This window comes from Serinus canaria, chromosome 2 (assembly GCF_022539315.1).
Source record: "Serinus canaria isolate serCan28SL12 chromosome 2, serCan2020, whole genome shotgun sequence".
Lineage (NCBI taxonomy): Eukaryota > Metazoa > Chordata > Aves > Passeriformes > Fringillidae > Serinus > Serinus canaria.
The window spans coordinates 49491363-49507638 of record NC_066315.1 but is presented as its reverse complement, the minus strand read 5'-3'; the positions used below and the strand labels follow the sequence as shown (position 1 = coordinate 49507638).

Genomic DNA, 16276 nt, shown 5'->3' with positions numbered 1-16276 from the left:
GCACATTTCCTCCACACAGAAAATACATTAGTCACACAGTTGAATTACAAATGCAAATGAGAAAGTCAATAAACACATACCAACAAAATTTTTCCATGAGAAACGATTTTCTGCCTGCTTCCACGACTGTGGCCATGCCATCAGGACCGTGTTGTGCTTCATCCCTCCTAGACCAGCTGACTGAATCAAATAGGATATTCCATCTCTGAAGTTAGGAGATACCACAATCTGGCAAAATCCTTTAGTCTTTTCCACACTCATTAAGGCCTTAACATTCTGCAACAGGAAAATTACACATAGGGAAACACAAACCATCAACACTGATAATTAGCACCAGAAGGAGTAACAACATTAAATAATAGCAAAACTTTAACAACAATGTATAACCAACATGAAGAAATCACTAATTCCAAAAGAGTGAACATGATTCTATGAAAACTACAGCCCAAATTGCTACCATCCCAAAAGACACACAGTTTTTTCATTATTTTAATTATTCAGCCTTTTACTTCCAAAGAGGAATGAACAAGACATGAGTAAAAACATGTAGATAAAGACAAATGAAGTAACCCTGCTTCAGGTAAAGTCAAAACCAGTGACTGACAAAGCAACATATGGTTGGAATGATCAGTCATTTGTTTTGGAATTGGAAGAGTTTGCAAGTGTTATGCCAAGTACTTAAAAAGAAGAGGCTGCCAAAGTTCCTTAAATACCTTTGACATTAAGAGGCTGATTGTTTATCAGCTCCCAACATGGAAAAACAGATGTGCAGGAGAAAATTGGAAGCACTGTCCAAATAATGACAAGATAAACTGACCAGATTAAATATCCCACACTCCTTTAATTTCAGAATAGCTGTCCTCCATTTAAACACTGACAAACATGAAGACATATAACCAGGTAATTTAAAAGAAGCATTCAAACCAGTATCGAGCTTGACCAGGGAACATGAACTTTGGCAATTATTATTTTCTGATTAAATAACTTTAAAACTCCCCATCATAATCAGTGACTTGTGGGGGAGATCAACATGTTTCAGAAGGAAGAACTAATACATAAATATTTTGAATTTTACAAAAACCAAAATTTGTCAAAAATCATCAGGAACAGATTAAATCACAGAGGGCCAGGCACTGTCTCAGTGTAGCTTCACATCAGAAACTCCATGTAACAGAGAAAAAAGTCTTCAGAGAATTTGCTAGCAAAGATAACAAGTATGTCTGTACAAATAATATCTGTGAGGGTTTATCAGTTTAAATAGATGGGGGTTTTTTAATGACAGACAGAAGAAAATCTTTCTTTTCTACAGGTGTCCTAGAAACACTTTCTAGTTTAATTTCTCGAGAACCAATGAGGCCTCCAGATGCTAAAACTTTTACAATTCATCTTCATTGCCATTTTATAAGCAATCATTTCCTAAATCTTAATATCAGGTCTGACTTTCCATGGATTAGGCCTCCCTTAAACTCATTCATTTTCCATCCCTCAGAAAAACAGCTAAGTTAGGCTGTCTATGCATAACATTTCAAATTCTTGTGGGCAAACAATTTCTGTCTAAAGGTTTTTTCCTGTTTTATTTCATAGGCCTAATTTTGTATTCTTCATCTTGTTTTCTACTCATACATGTTGATAGCAACAGCTTAGTAACAACTGCTTCCACAACATAGCATGGTTCGACTTTTCAACTTGTTTTCAAGTTAATTGGTCTCTTAGAACCTTTTCATGTGATATAAAATAGGTCATCTATCTTTATACTTTGTTATTTTAAAAACCACTATGGATAAGCCTGAATAGCAAGAGGAAGAAAAAGGAAAACTGTGAGGAAATGGGCAGTTAGCTATGTTAGCTAGTCCATTTCAAGATTTCAAATGCTCATCTATTTAAGAGATACCAGGTCTGAAAAAATCACAGGGGTTTTTACACAGCTTTGAAGGCTACTTGGATCAAAACAGTAGACGTATAACTGGTATTCTTTTGAGCAACACTGCAGAAATTAACCAATGTGGAAGATATAATGACAATCAAAACCTGCTTTTGAACATTTCAAAAAAGTACAGGAAACGTGACAGTTTCTCCAAATATTTTCCCACTCTATAAAGATAGGAGGAGGAGAGTTTGCATAGGCAAGTAAATACAAGTACTATTATTAAAGATATTGAATTAAAACTAAATTTACTTTTGTTTGTATAGTTGGATATAATTTTAAATTATATAACAACTTACTGTTTTTTTCTACCTATCCTACTTTTTCTGGGTATATGGTAAAAATAGAAAAATAAAATAAAGGATCCCAAGAAGGATCCTGTTCACAGTTTTCTGGCAAAGAGTACTCCTAATCCTAATTCTCATATGTATTTCTAGAAGGATGTAGAAAATCACTTCATGAGGATGATATTATGCCAAACATTTGCATTTGTTAGTTAAACATTAACTCTTTTGTTAAATATATGCTGTTTTCTTTATAAGGTAATTTGTTAAAGCTTGCTGAGTTTTGGTGGTTTTTTTGTTGTTGGTTTTGGGGGGTTTGTGAGGGGGGAGGTTTGGTTTTTTGGAGGGGGGTGTTAAAATTTTTTTTAAATGTAATTTGATTGTAAGCCCAGGACTCTCAATATTAAAGAAAAGGCTAGGAAGTATCAGTGTTGCCTCATCCTATTAGAAAATTTTATAAAACATTTTGCTACATACACCAATCCATTCTTTTTATATAATCATTGATTGTGCTGAAAGCAAAAATAGACGTTTTATTCAACATTTTACAACAGTCTGTTCTCATTAAATATATGAGCTATCCAGATTCAATATTTAAATTCTAATGTAAATAACAAGTATTTGCAAGCTCTCTTTTACATACCTCTTCAGCTTTCTGAGTTTCTGTACATTTATCTAAGTAGATTCCCTGAAGCACAGAACCCACAATAGTCAGTCCTTTACCAGCCTTCAACTGAGAGGTAAAAGAAAGCAATCTCGGGTGTTTGACTAACTGCTCATTATCCAAGTTTAACAAAACCAAAAGTTGAGGTCTGCCAAACAAATGGAAAAGAAGTTTAGTGCACACACACATTCATTAGGAAGAACTTGAAAATTAAAATGAAGAATTAATAAAATGCAGATTAATCCCTTAATTCAATGGAAAACAGGCAATTCCTAAGTAGGTAAGCCATAATTTGCAATTACAAACAACAGTTCAGGTACAGAATACATAAACCATCACAATGTAATTTTGAAAAGTTCCCTTAAAGACCAGTGTCCCCTAGAAAATTATAAAATCACTCTTCCAGTGTCATCTGGTGCAACCTGCTGCTTGAAATGACTAAATGCTGAACATTGCTTACTGCTTCATTCAGTTAGATTTGGAAAACCTCTAGAAACAAACCTCTGGGTGACCTCTTCAGTGGTAAATTATTTTATCATGTTCTCTTATTCTTCTGTCCTAATCTGCTGCAAGAAATCTGACTCCATTTTCTTAGTAACTTTCTTTTAGGTTGTGCATGTTTATAAGTTAGTTATAACTTCTAGGTTCCTCTTCAGTCTCCTCCAAGCTGAATAAGCATAGCCCCTCAGCCCTTCGCTACAGGAAAGATGCCCCTGTGCTTCAACCATCATCTGCGGTGGTATCTACTCGAGTTTGTCATTCCTACATCATGGTACATAAATATGGAAGAAATATTCTAAATATATTCTAATAAGTGCTAAACAAAAATAAATATCTCCCAATATATTTACTTCTCAATGTACTACTTGTCCTCCTGTCCAGCATGCCATTGCCAAGACACACTGCTAGATTGCTATCTACCGGGAAATACAGGTCCTTTTCTACCAAAGCAGCTTCGCAGTCTTGTATCACTGCTCTGAATATGCCTGTACTAAGCATATTCAGAGCAGGATAGAAGGATAACTTGCAGTTATCCTTCTGGATTTTCATGATGTTCTCAAATGACCCACCCCTCTACCTGCATAGGTCCTTACAAAGGGACAGTCAACCCCTTTAAGCATACCAAGAGTACCCAAAGTTTCAGCTGCATACTAGATGAGGATGCACTCTGTTTCCTTTAATCAATATTCAGTCTACTTACTTTTCCCAAATCAACATTTTATACTTTTCCTGTATTTGCTACAAGTTCAAAAGACTGACGACAAGTTGGATCATACTTCCTACCTCAAAATTAGCATAGTTTAAGGTGTAACAACATCATTCAGTTCTAGAAATTATATTGACACAACAGAAAGATAGCTCATTTGGAACTGAAGCAGTCAAATATTTAACAGGATTGTCAATGCTATATTACACTGGTATCTCTGAGATGCCAAGTTCATCAGTCCCAGGAAAAATGGTAAAGTAATGCCATTATACTGAAGGACAACAGAACACTGCATGTGCATGCACGCCATGATACTATCACTGAGCAGTGACTAGTTAAAGTATTTAAAGTAAATTAGTAATTAAAGTATCACATTACATCAGGAGTGACAATGTGCAAACGTCCTTCATTTTTAAATGTTAAGTAACTTTTAAAGTAGGCTTTGAGGAAAATTAAATGTAACAATTAAAAAAAATATATATTGCAAAAATAGTAGTGGACATCTAACAGTAAAATGTGAGATTTTGTTTTAATGGCATCTAAGCAATTTAGAAAGTGCTACTATTGAATGAAGCTATATAAAGAGAATACCACAAAAAAGAATTTAAACAAAAAAGGGTCCTCTGTAGATTTGTACAATGTATTTCAGTAGGAACATATGCACAAACAAAAAAAAATTGCACTTATGGAACTGCAGTGTTTCTTCTATAGACACAGTGAGATTCAAGGGTAACTGTTTCTTTGAATCTGAAAAATCTGTAAATAATCAAACATTACAATGCTTCTGTGCTTTTGAAAACCATGTCAACACTATATGGATTTAACTTCAAGTTAGTTTGCCACAAAGCTGATGACCACAAGTCACATTCCGTTTCAGTAAAATAGTAGTATTGCAATGACATTATTGTCATGCCCAAGTTAAAACATTATTTTAAAGGTGAATCTCACTTTATCTTTACTTCACTGCTTTACCAGTAGTATTCCAATATATTTCCATATTTCAAGAATTAAGTGACTGCGAGAAACATAGGAACTGTACCTCCAGTTCTTGGTGTGAGGAGGACCGTCTTCAACACGAAGCAAAGCGTAGTGAGCTGCATTCAGAGACAGTCCTCGGATTCCATCACCCCATTCTTTTTCCGCTCTTCAGGATACAAGAGATTCAATTAACAGGGTCCCATTTATTTATACAGATCAAGTACTTTTTCTCATGGATGTAAAAAATGACCACTCTTTTTGCAAGAATGCATGAAAAAACCTTGTCTTGTAGACTTAAAAAAGAATTGAAGAGTAACCAAGGTGAAGCATTCCAAACCCCTTCAAGGTAATTTTTTCTGTATTTGTAAATATTTACTATGGTCTATTTTATTCATACTTCAGAAGCATTTTTGTAATGGTGAGAGCTACTTATGTTGCTTTTTAGCACTAGAATGAATAAGTGAAGGATACTTAAAAGGAATTATTTTAAAGCAGCAAAATTAGTAAGTGAAACTTAACTTTACATGGATTAGTATAACCTGTCTTGCCCTCAACACCACCACTATAGCCTTCTCCACTTTCTTTCCTTCACAGCTTCTCTCCCAGGAAGCCTTAAGCTCTAACCATTATCCTGACTATTTTCAGTCTCCCTACATTTTCCAGTCTTTTTAATTCCAGTATAGAATATTGATGATTGAAAGTGGTAAGGAGAATGGATTCTACAATGGCAAGGGGTCCCTCTCCCTTGCTCACCCTCCCTCCCTCCCTCTGATTTTCACTCATGAATTTTCTCTGATCTAAGCTACCTCTAGTAAAGCATCTCCTTCAGCAAGATAAATGTCCTGGTATGTACCAACATTTGTAGAACTTATATATAAATTTGGAATTATGCATAATTTTATTTATGAACATACACACACACACACACACATGTATGCAGAACTGTTACAATCTGATCTGACTTCCTGACTAAAATCCAGAAATTAATTTCCTTATCACTAGGCAGTAAATGGAGATGTTATAATCCAGGAGATATTAAACTGTTACAATCTGATCTGACTTCCTGACTAAAATCCGTAAATTAATTTCCTTATCACTAGGACAGTAAATGGAGATGTTATAATCCAGGAAAGCATCTAATCTGGAAATGGAGATATTAAAAGATGGAGGATCCACAGGGTGGAACACTTTATACCAGCTGATCCACTTAAGAGCTGTGCTTAATCACTCATCAAAACAGTGGCCTAGCTTCAATTTCCTGCTCCAAGATATTACAATTTTCTTTCAGCACAGGGTATCTATCCTTAGAAAGGGACAGCATGCACCTTTCCTGATCATAATTACTTGTAGTGTTTTTATATGTTGTTTAGTTAGAATCTTTGCTGGTATTTTTTTTAGAGTCTTTTTATGAACACTTTAGGACCCATAGTTGCTCAGCATGTCCTACAGGTATGACTGTCTCCTGACAAATGCATACAGTGCAAAGTATGTTGCAATTTAAAGATTAATTCTAGAAAATAATCAAACCCATACACACAAAAATGCGAGTCTGAGCTTCTGCACAAGGTAATAATAATTTACAGTTTTGTAATAGATGCTGCTTGATATTGAAAGGTAATGTTCCTGAAGTACCAAAAGTTTACACCATCATCTTTTCTCCAGCGAGAGTTTCCCAGACTTATTTGCCCTTACTTCTGTCAGTTCTTGCTGATGAAAAGTATGTAACAGATCTTCCAGAGAAATTCAAATCGGAAAACTTATAACCCTTAACAGAGATTGGATCTTATCTTGTTTAATAAAGAATACTCTGAACTTTATTACTTCAATTGTATCTATTTTATACAAAAGAGCTTTTTGCTGAATGGTAAAGATATTAAATATAGAATAAATAAGATATATGGTCTTACCCTCTATATTCTATGTATTTGTATATACATCCTGCGATTAGCATGGCAATCAAAGCATAGTACCAAGAGCAAATGAACATCAAGGCAAGACATAAACTCATCCCCAGGAATGAAAGAGTCCTAAAAGAAACCATTTTTTTCCATTTTTTTAAATAGGCATGCAAATATTCTACAAAGTTACTTTCTTATTTAACTTCCAGAAAGGCCTTTCACCTTCAAAAGCCATTTTTTAGCTATTATAAAATAAAAAATACATTGTCTCAATTTTAGCTTATATGAAAAAATTGCATTAAGAACCTTTGTGTGACATAAATAATGCATCTAAACATTGTTAGTGTTATTAGATATAACAATAGTTTTACTACATTTGTAGTATATACAGTATTGAAACACCAGTACCTCCAAGTAAGCTCAGTTTCAAAACACATTATCACCTGCCACTGTTGATTTGAATTTAAGCTAAAAATTTCAAAGAGTAAAAAACAATTTTGTTACTTCCAGCAAAAATAGTTGATTAGTTTAAATTCAACTTGACTCATCAATTCTATTCTTCACTTCTGTTGTGGTCTGTCTCTTGGCCAATAACACAAGTCAATAGAATACAGAAAACAATCTTCTAAAGGTTATGAAGAAGGATGAATGTAAACTGAAAAAATTACAAAAGCATTTCCAAACTTCAGTCTATATGCCTAGTTTGCCCACATTTATCAAATTTAGATGTAAATCATCTCAAAATTGACAGTTTTGTGTATATTTTTAGTCATATACAACCTCCCAAATTAGTTTTCACCCAATTTCCAAATTAGAGCTAGCTTTGACTATATTGACGGGGTGTCAATATAGTTAACTTTAGTTTGGTACCTTTAGTTTGGTACTTTAGTGCACTGAGTTCAATTTTAAACTACAGGAATGCTTTCTACAAGTTCTGAGGACTTCAGTCTTGTAGTTTGTATAAAAGAATAACAGCTGCTCTTTCATGCCTGAATTAATCTAAGACTCTACTTTCACTCAGAAAAGAAAATGCCATCCCAATTCCTGCTAAACAATCCAAAACCTGCTTTGGCTAGAGGTAGTCACACAGTGAGTCAGCTGCCTCACTGACGTCTCTGAGAAAAATATAAAAATGAATTGTTGCCAAATGTATGTATTTGGAGGGTTAGGTGTCAAACTAGTACGTAACTACAGAGCAGAGTCAACAAGTTTTATCAAAGCTAAAACTGCAACACTTTGTTTTCACTCAACTCTTTAAAAAAAAAAACCATAAGTAACTCTTACATCCTAGAATCATGCCAGCTTATCTACTAAATGCTCTAGTATTTAGGTTATTTCAGCAGTAAAATTTCTTAATAGAATTCTTTTTAATGAAGTTAGGTACTTTAAACATACAGTTAGAAAAGAATCAAGAAGTTTCCCAATCTTGGTTTGACATGTTTAAATTCTTAACCCATTAAAAAAAGATTAAACCAAAAACCACACTTTCACCTTCTGTATTATTGCTCACTTTTTAAAGGGTTTACTTCAGTTATCAAATGCAGTGTCCAAAACATATTTTAAAACCAGTCATCACATCATCAATGAACCAACTGATGTATACTGAATGAGACTTTTTTCTGTAGAAGTTTTAGGTTTGTGTATTTTTTGCATAACCAAAATAAAAATCATCCTAACCTTCCTGAACACTTTTACCAGTTCTCCTTAAGTATATATACAAGGCAAATTTCATGGTTTTTCATCCTCATTTTCCAACAGAAGATCTCTTTGCTTCTAAGCAGAATAAAATGTAACGCTTCTCCAAACCATCTATATTAGCCATACATTTTCATGATCACTGTTATTACTATGGCGCTATTCTAAAAACATGAAAACAAATGATGCTCTTATTGAGTGCATGAATCATAACTCATTTAAGTCAGAAAGGAGATTTTGCTTTATTATTGCAATAAAATTAACAATTCAGGGCTGTATAGTTAGTTTTAACTCTTCTGAATGAAGAAATATTCCCTACCAGTGGTAATACTTGAAACGAGGTCTCCAGTTGGGAGTTCGCAAAAGCGTCTGAACTGCACAAGCCAGATTTACAAACATATAGCACATAAGGAAAAACCTGTTAAGAAAGGAAGAGCATTTCCTAATGAGAAACGTACTAGACAGATGTGGATTAAAATATAAACACAATCCAAAAAAGGGAAGAAGTTGTCCAGTTTCCTGTATACTAGTATACAGTTTTCTGTATACTATGTTCACAGTGGCCAAGAGAACACGAAACACACATTAAGGTTGCTTACAGAATATTAGGCCTCAAAATATCGTGTTATCATAATATAGAGCCTCAAACATGTATTTTGGAGACAAATGTGGACACTAACTGACAATCATGTTGTATCATTTTTGGTTGGGACAGAGTTAATTTTTTTCTTTTTCTATAGTAGCTCAGATGGTATAATGTTCTGGACAAAATCAATAAAAAAGAAATTCCATTCATACTCTAAAAGACTGATTTTTGTCTGTCTCTGTTAGATGCACTTGACCAAAAATAGCAGCAATTATTATTTTTAAATCCAAGTTTTTTGAAACTTGAACATGTTTTTATTTGCATTCCAGACCTCTGTCATGGAAAAAGTTCTTTGTGCCTAGAAATTAGTTCAGCCAAAACATTTTGTTGTTTCATATTATCTCCAGGATCAAACAGGAAAACAAAGATAGAAAACAAAGATAGAAAACTTTGGTTTTGATAGAAAACAAAGTCGAACATGTATTATTTAAAAATAAAAATAATTACCTAGTTAATTTTAAAAGAAAACACTATTTAACTTAAGAACATAAACATCACACTCATACTTACATTGAAAGAATCGGTGCTACACTGTCCAATGAGGCTATCAAAATTCCTATTTCACAAATACCAACAGTGAGAAGCAGAGCCCAAGTTGGTTCTCCATTTGCTTTTCCATGACCAAATATCTAGTTCAATTCAAGTTCACAGTAAGATTATGGAAAGCTATTCATTATACAGTAATAAACTATGGTGCAAATAATGAACTAACTTATTTAGTCTAACTCAAACTAAAAGTAGTTATTAGTTACAAAGGAAAATTATGCAATCTATCCTATGAAAAGCCAAAATTAAAATTGCAAACCACACATTTCCAATATGAAATATGCTTACTAAAGTAAGCAATGACTACGTAATATTGAAGTCCTATGGAAGCTGTTATTGAAATATTCTTAAGAAAATTAAAAACCATATGCATAAGAGATTTAAGCCTAGTAAAAAGTTAATATAGTTTAGGCCAGTACTTTTTGTAACATAGAAATTAGGCGTCAATTCAGTACTTATCAACATAATATTGACCCTTAAAGAGAAATCAGACAAGACTGTGATCCTGTACAAAATCATTTTGCATGTGGTAATTTCCTCTGTGGAGAATTCTGTACAGCCATGCTGGTGACAGATAGCAAAATGCCTGAGGTTCCGGTGGTATTTATTCTCCTCCATATTCCTCCATTCAAATACAGAAATTAAGACCTCATTCATTCTCCATGCTGTCCTCTTCTTTTAGCTTCCTGTCCTCCATAAAGTTTCCTACTATTATATTAAAATCCTCTTTTTTTCTACTCATGTTTCAAGTATTTTGGGTTTTTTTTTAAATATGTCATAGTCTGGCTTCTGTAATAATCTCCTTGCATTTCCTTGTTTGTCCATGCAGTAACCATATCACTCCAAAACAGCAAGTGCATCCTCAAGTGTCAAATCCTTCTCTAAATATCCTGCTTCTCTTCAGTTCTCTTTCTTTCACTTCCTGAACCACATATCTTTCCTTTTGATTCTTCATTCCTTTCAGGTCTAACTCTCAGGACTAACTCTCAGTGTAATCATAATGTCACCTTCTCTATACCAAATTTTTGCTTCAGGCAAAAGTAAATATTTTTTGTTTCTTTTTCTCTATACTACCCAGAACTTACAACTTACTGCATTACAGCCCCTTTCCACTGACAAGTCAAACTCCACCACTACTCAGTCCCTCCACCCTAGCATACTTAGTGTATTTATTTCCTCTTACAGATAGTCTTGCAAGTCTTGAGGTAAGCTTTCAAACTCCAAACTTCACTATACAGACCACAGCTTTGCTCTCCAGACAGTATAATCTTTTGGAGTTTTATTTACTTATTTTTAACTCAAGTGTAGTTGTCTAGGTTTTGCAGAAGCAGCCCAGCAAGAATTCTCTCATCATCTTCTGTTTGCCAGCTCCCTTACTTTGAGAAAAATCTGATTTATTTCTTCATAAAACATGCACAGAGATCTTGGAAAAAATCTTCATATTTGAAGTCATGGGATAGAATTCTATTGTTACATCTTTACTGACTTAATTTACCTTACAAAAATGAATAAAATCTATAGTTTCATCTCTCTAATATGAGAAGTTTTATGCAGTTCCATAGTGAGATTAAATAACTCTGTTCACAAATGCAAGCAGTAAACACAGCCTAGAGTCTAGAAGTTCAGTAATGAGTTGCTTCTTAGTTCCATTTATTTCTATTTATAGAATACTATATTCTCAGTTTGGAACTGCTAACTTTTATGTATAAAATCCAATATAATGAAATTGCATTGCACAAAAATATTGAAGCTTAAACTTTGTCCTACAATAACCTGATCTGTTATTGTACACAAATAGAACTGAGCTCCAAATCTTTTCTTCACATTTTACAGGAACAGCTGAAATATTGCATCAGTTTTTATTTTCAAAATACTGTAACAATATGAACAAAAAAAAAATCTCACTTGAATAAATGGTACAATGCCATCTCTTGCAATGGCCTGCAATAGCCGGGGTGCACCAGTGAGACTCTGGAGACCAGCACCACATGTTGAAAAGAATGAACCAATCACAATAACCCATGGAGAAGGCCAGGCCAGTGTACCAACCACCAGATTTCCATTAACTGCTTCTCCAAACCTTAAGAAAGAAAAGGACAACAAAAATAATTAAAACAAATCAAAACAAAAAAAGAATCGGTAAGCATTAAAATAACTTTTACAATAGCTTTAACAATCTTTCTGGACAACAGCACTTTTTGACAATAAACACTGTGTTACAGTATGCACTATAGGATTTCCCAACCAAGCAATCTCTATTGTGCTGTTTTAAAGAAGACATTATAATCACTTCAAATTAAGTGCTGCCCCTAAGCAGATTTGCAGCAATTATCAGATATCTTGGCAAATGTTCCTGAATTAAAACAATAGCAGGAGTATGTATCTTTGTATCTTACAGATCCTTGTGAGAGCTAGGAACCAGTTTGCGGAAATCCGTTCCGCTATATATATGTATACACTGGGGCATAAGCAGGAGATTCAGAAAAAGTATTAGTCTTTCCTTTTAAAAGTGTGATGCTGACATACAACAGAGAAATTACTAGACAGAACCATTCTGAGTTTTCCATATCTTCTGGCTGTTGTGCTACCTGATGCAATTTTTAATTTACTAGAGCAAACAAGTGGGTAGAAGTCAGGAAGAAGTGCTTTCATTACAGTCCTGAGTGTCCCATCCAATACTACCTCCACTTTTTTTTTTAGACACCTAACTTTATGTTAATTTAGGCACGACGTGAATAAACTACAAAAAAATTATTCCATCCTACCCCTTCCTTCGAACTGGCAGTATTGTTTTAAAAGCAAGTAACATTCTTATAGTTCATCTTACTGTTGTTAGTAAGCAGCCAAAATTAATTTTAAGTGTGATACCACCATTATTTTTTCCTAATGTGTTCAGAGTGAGATTTACATTTTTTTTTTCATCTGCTGAAAATAGTACATTGTCGTGCATCCCAACTTGGGCAAAAGCAAGAATTTGAACACTGGCATATTATATCCACTTTGTTGCTGTGTTTCTTGACCCTATTGTAAAGGCAGGTCTGAAAAGACAAAAAACGTTTAATTTTTCTTAATTTTTCTCTTCTCTTATTTATGTAGGCTTTTCCTTTTATTTAGAAAAAACTGAACACATTAGGAAAAAATGTAAATCTCACTCATAAAAATTATAGGGTAAAACCTATATTGCGCTTCTATAACAAGATTTCTATAACTGTATATTATTCTTAGTTCAAATTCTAATGCCTATTTTTCAACTAAACATAGGACAGGAATAACTCCAAGAGATCCAAGAAACAGAAAAATGTACAAACTACTTTTTCATACTGCAGATATGACCATCATAATGAAAAAAGCCTCAGAACCCAGTTTTTAGACCAGACTGAAAATCCACACACTTTACTGTTCAGCTGAATTACAGCCAAATAAAAATTGGCAGCAATGTAAATGAAAGTTCATGGACTCAAGTATCTTGAACTCAAGTTCTTGCTACAATGCAGCCTGCTCTAATAATAGCTAAGAGGTTACAAAATTCTCTCACTCCTCCCCACCCTGTAAATTTCAAAAATATGAGTTTAGCTCTGCTTTAATTTCTTATTTCAAAATTCATTTACTATTTCCTAGGCAGTTTGATTTGGTTTTTATATTTATGATGAAGAAAAAACTAACAGATATTTTCACTGATAGCAGCAATATCACTTTAAAGTAGAAGTCACAGAATCACAGAACGAGTAATGTTGGAAGGAACCACAGTGGGTCATCTGATCCAGCCTTCTTGCTCAAGCAGAGTACAATGCACAGGATTGTGTCCAGATAGTTGCTGAATATCTCCAGTGGCAGAGACTCCAAAACCTCTCTGGGCAATCTGTTCCAGTGCACAATCACTTGCACAATAAAGAAGTTCTTCCTCATATTCATGTGGAACTTCCTGTGCATCAGTTTCTGCCCATTGCTTCTTGTCCTGTTGCCTGGCAACACTGATAAGAGCCCATGTCCATATTCTTAGCACCCTTCCTTTATAGTTACTTAAATACATTGATGAGGTCCCCTCTCAGTTGTCTCTTCTTAAGGCTCAACAGGCCCAGTTCCCTCAGCCTTTTCTCATAAGAGGGATGCTCCAATCCCTTTATCATCTTCATAGCCCTCCTCTGGACCTCCAGAGGCTCCATGTCACTCTTGTACTGAGGAGCCCAGAAATGGACACAGTAATCCAAATGCAGTCTCACCAGGGCTGAGTAGAGGGGCAGAATGATCTCCCTTGACCCACTGGCAATGCTCTTCCTCTTAACATAAACCAGGATTATGTTCTGTAAGGTAGAAAAATCATAAAAGAAAGGCCTCATAAGATCAGGCCTGGTCTCCTGGAATCAGTGGCTGGCCTTGTCAAGGGAGCATTTTACAAATTCCCTTGTGACAGCACTCCTGGTGTGAGCAGTTTGTTACCATAATAATTTCTTCCTGGATGAAAAACAACTAGCACCCATATAAACTGTTTTTACACCGTTAGATAGAAAAATGAAAACTATCTCTCACAAGCAACTTTTCTTGCACATACACACTGGGGGTTTCAGTGACCAATCAATACAGGATAACAACTTGTTACTAACCAATAAAGTAAGTGGCTAGAAAGCTACTTGTGGGAATCCTTAAAATCAGAGGGTTTTGGGAAAGCTGCAAAAGGCAGGCCTCAGAGACAGCAGAACTGCGTTTAGAGCTAAGCAGTAACCGAAAGATTTGTCAGCAGAAAAATTATATAAGAAGAAAAAATAAGGACAAACAGAACAATGGTCTGTGTATTAACGCTTGGATAGAATAACTCCCTAAGCTGCAGAAAAGTATATCTAGCAAGATATTAGGAAGTTCTAAGCTTAGTAATGGAGCTCTGTGCATTGTGCTTTAAGGCTTTCAAGCAGGTATTGTATTTGAAAAAAGCAAGCATTGTTTTAACCGAAGGTACTTGTGCTTATAGTAGTTAGATAGAACTACTGTCAATATGCTTTTTCTTTGTCTGACTGGTCAAAAAACTTTTAAAGTAAGTTGTAACATTAAGTACATCGTCTGCTGCCAGGGACGTGAGCTGCTGGCATTTTCCCATTGTCATAACCATATAACTAGACTGATGCTGGAAAATAAAACAGCTCGAGACGCATTCCTTAGCAGTCCTGTCCTGTTTGCGATTTGTACATAGACCCCTGGCTGGCAATGCTACTAACCAATTGGAGTCACACATGAGGTCTGTAATGCTGTATAAAAAGGAGTTATGTGAATAAAGAAATGGCTTTTCCACCATGAAGAAAATGGAGTCTGCAAGATTTATTCCCATAGGATTACACTGATCTTCTTGGCCACCAAGGGCATACCACTGGTCCAATACAGTACCCTAGGGGACACCACTAGTTACAGACATCCAAGTAGACTCTCCCACTGATCATGACCTGTGGGATTTGCCAGTCAGACACTTCTCAATCCACCTCACTGTCCACAGTTCTTGAGTTTGCCTATGAGATTGCTGTGAGAGGGTGTCAAAAGTCTTTCATGGATCCCCTGCTGCTTCTTGTATTAGTTTGATTAAAATCCAACTTTTAACTTACAGTTTTCTTTCTAGACTTATGAAATAAGTTGTCTGAGCATCAACTTCACCATCTTTTAAACAATACCCCAATGACACTGTTTTATCACCACAGGCAAACATGGGCCTCAGTAGAAAAGAGAACCAGACATCAGCAATAAAACAGTTGTGAAACCTGACAACAGTTTCATATTAACCAACTTCTCCTAATGGAGAAATTGATCAAAATATGGAGATTCTCTTCATACTTGTGTCCATCACATTTATTCCCTTCATTCTTCATATTATGCCTTAAATTCATCAGGTGATTACATGGTTGAAAATAGACATGACTCCTGATGTACCACTGAGATTTTAAAACAAAAAATAGTCACATGTCTAGTGAAAATCAAGGGTCTGATGGTGCACTGCAGTCTTCTTACAAACTCCCCTTGTCATGTACATGTCAAATTTTGAAACTTGTTCCTCAAAAAAACCTATTACTTCTCTCAAAGTAATATCCCCTTATCCCCATCCATGAGCTCTACAAATACTAATTATGATTTTCTTCATCAAGAACATTTCATTAGGCTGGTTCAACTTCATCTTAGATTCTTCTTCTGCTTCTTGAAGGCATACAGTCTAATAACCTGACCAGTTTTTGCAGCCATCTCAATTTAACAGACATGCTTTCCCTCCAGTTTTAAACTAAGCAAAAGAAACATATACCACATAGATATTTCACACAAGAGCCATTAATATAACATATGATTACATATACTCCATGTAATATTAGAAGCTGAATATTACTTACTTATCTCTTAATATTACACCTTCTATACAGGCACCAAACAACACTATACAGGAGAGATCTGTCACTGAGACTGAAGGA

The 16276-nt window shown here is 34.8% G+C and overlaps 1 protein-coding gene across 4 annotated transcripts in view; it reads right to left on the bottom strand.

The window, feature by feature from the left end:
• The window catches only part of LOC103821128 (solute carrier family 12 member 7), a 71085-nt gene that overhangs the window by 20589 nt on the left and 34220 nt on the right, over positions 1-16276 (bottom strand). For all 4 annotated transcript variants that reach the window (XM_030227002.2, XM_018920747.3, XM_050971378.1 and 1 more), the window contains exons 11-18: positions 16199-16256; positions 11748-11922; positions 9807-9925; positions 8970-9068; positions 6965-7084; positions 5119-5223; positions 2852-3020; positions 81-276 (exon numbers count right to left, since the gene is read on the bottom strand). In XM_030227002.2, the coding sequence (XP_030082862.2) occupies positions 81-276; positions 2852-3020; positions 5119-5223; positions 6965-7084; positions 8970-9068; positions 9807-9925; positions 11748-11922; positions 16199-16256 (1041 nt within the window). The remainder of the gene's footprint in view (positions 1-80; positions 277-2851; positions 3021-5118; positions 5224-6964; positions 7085-8969; positions 9069-9806; positions 9926-11747; positions 11923-16198; positions 16257-16276) is intronic.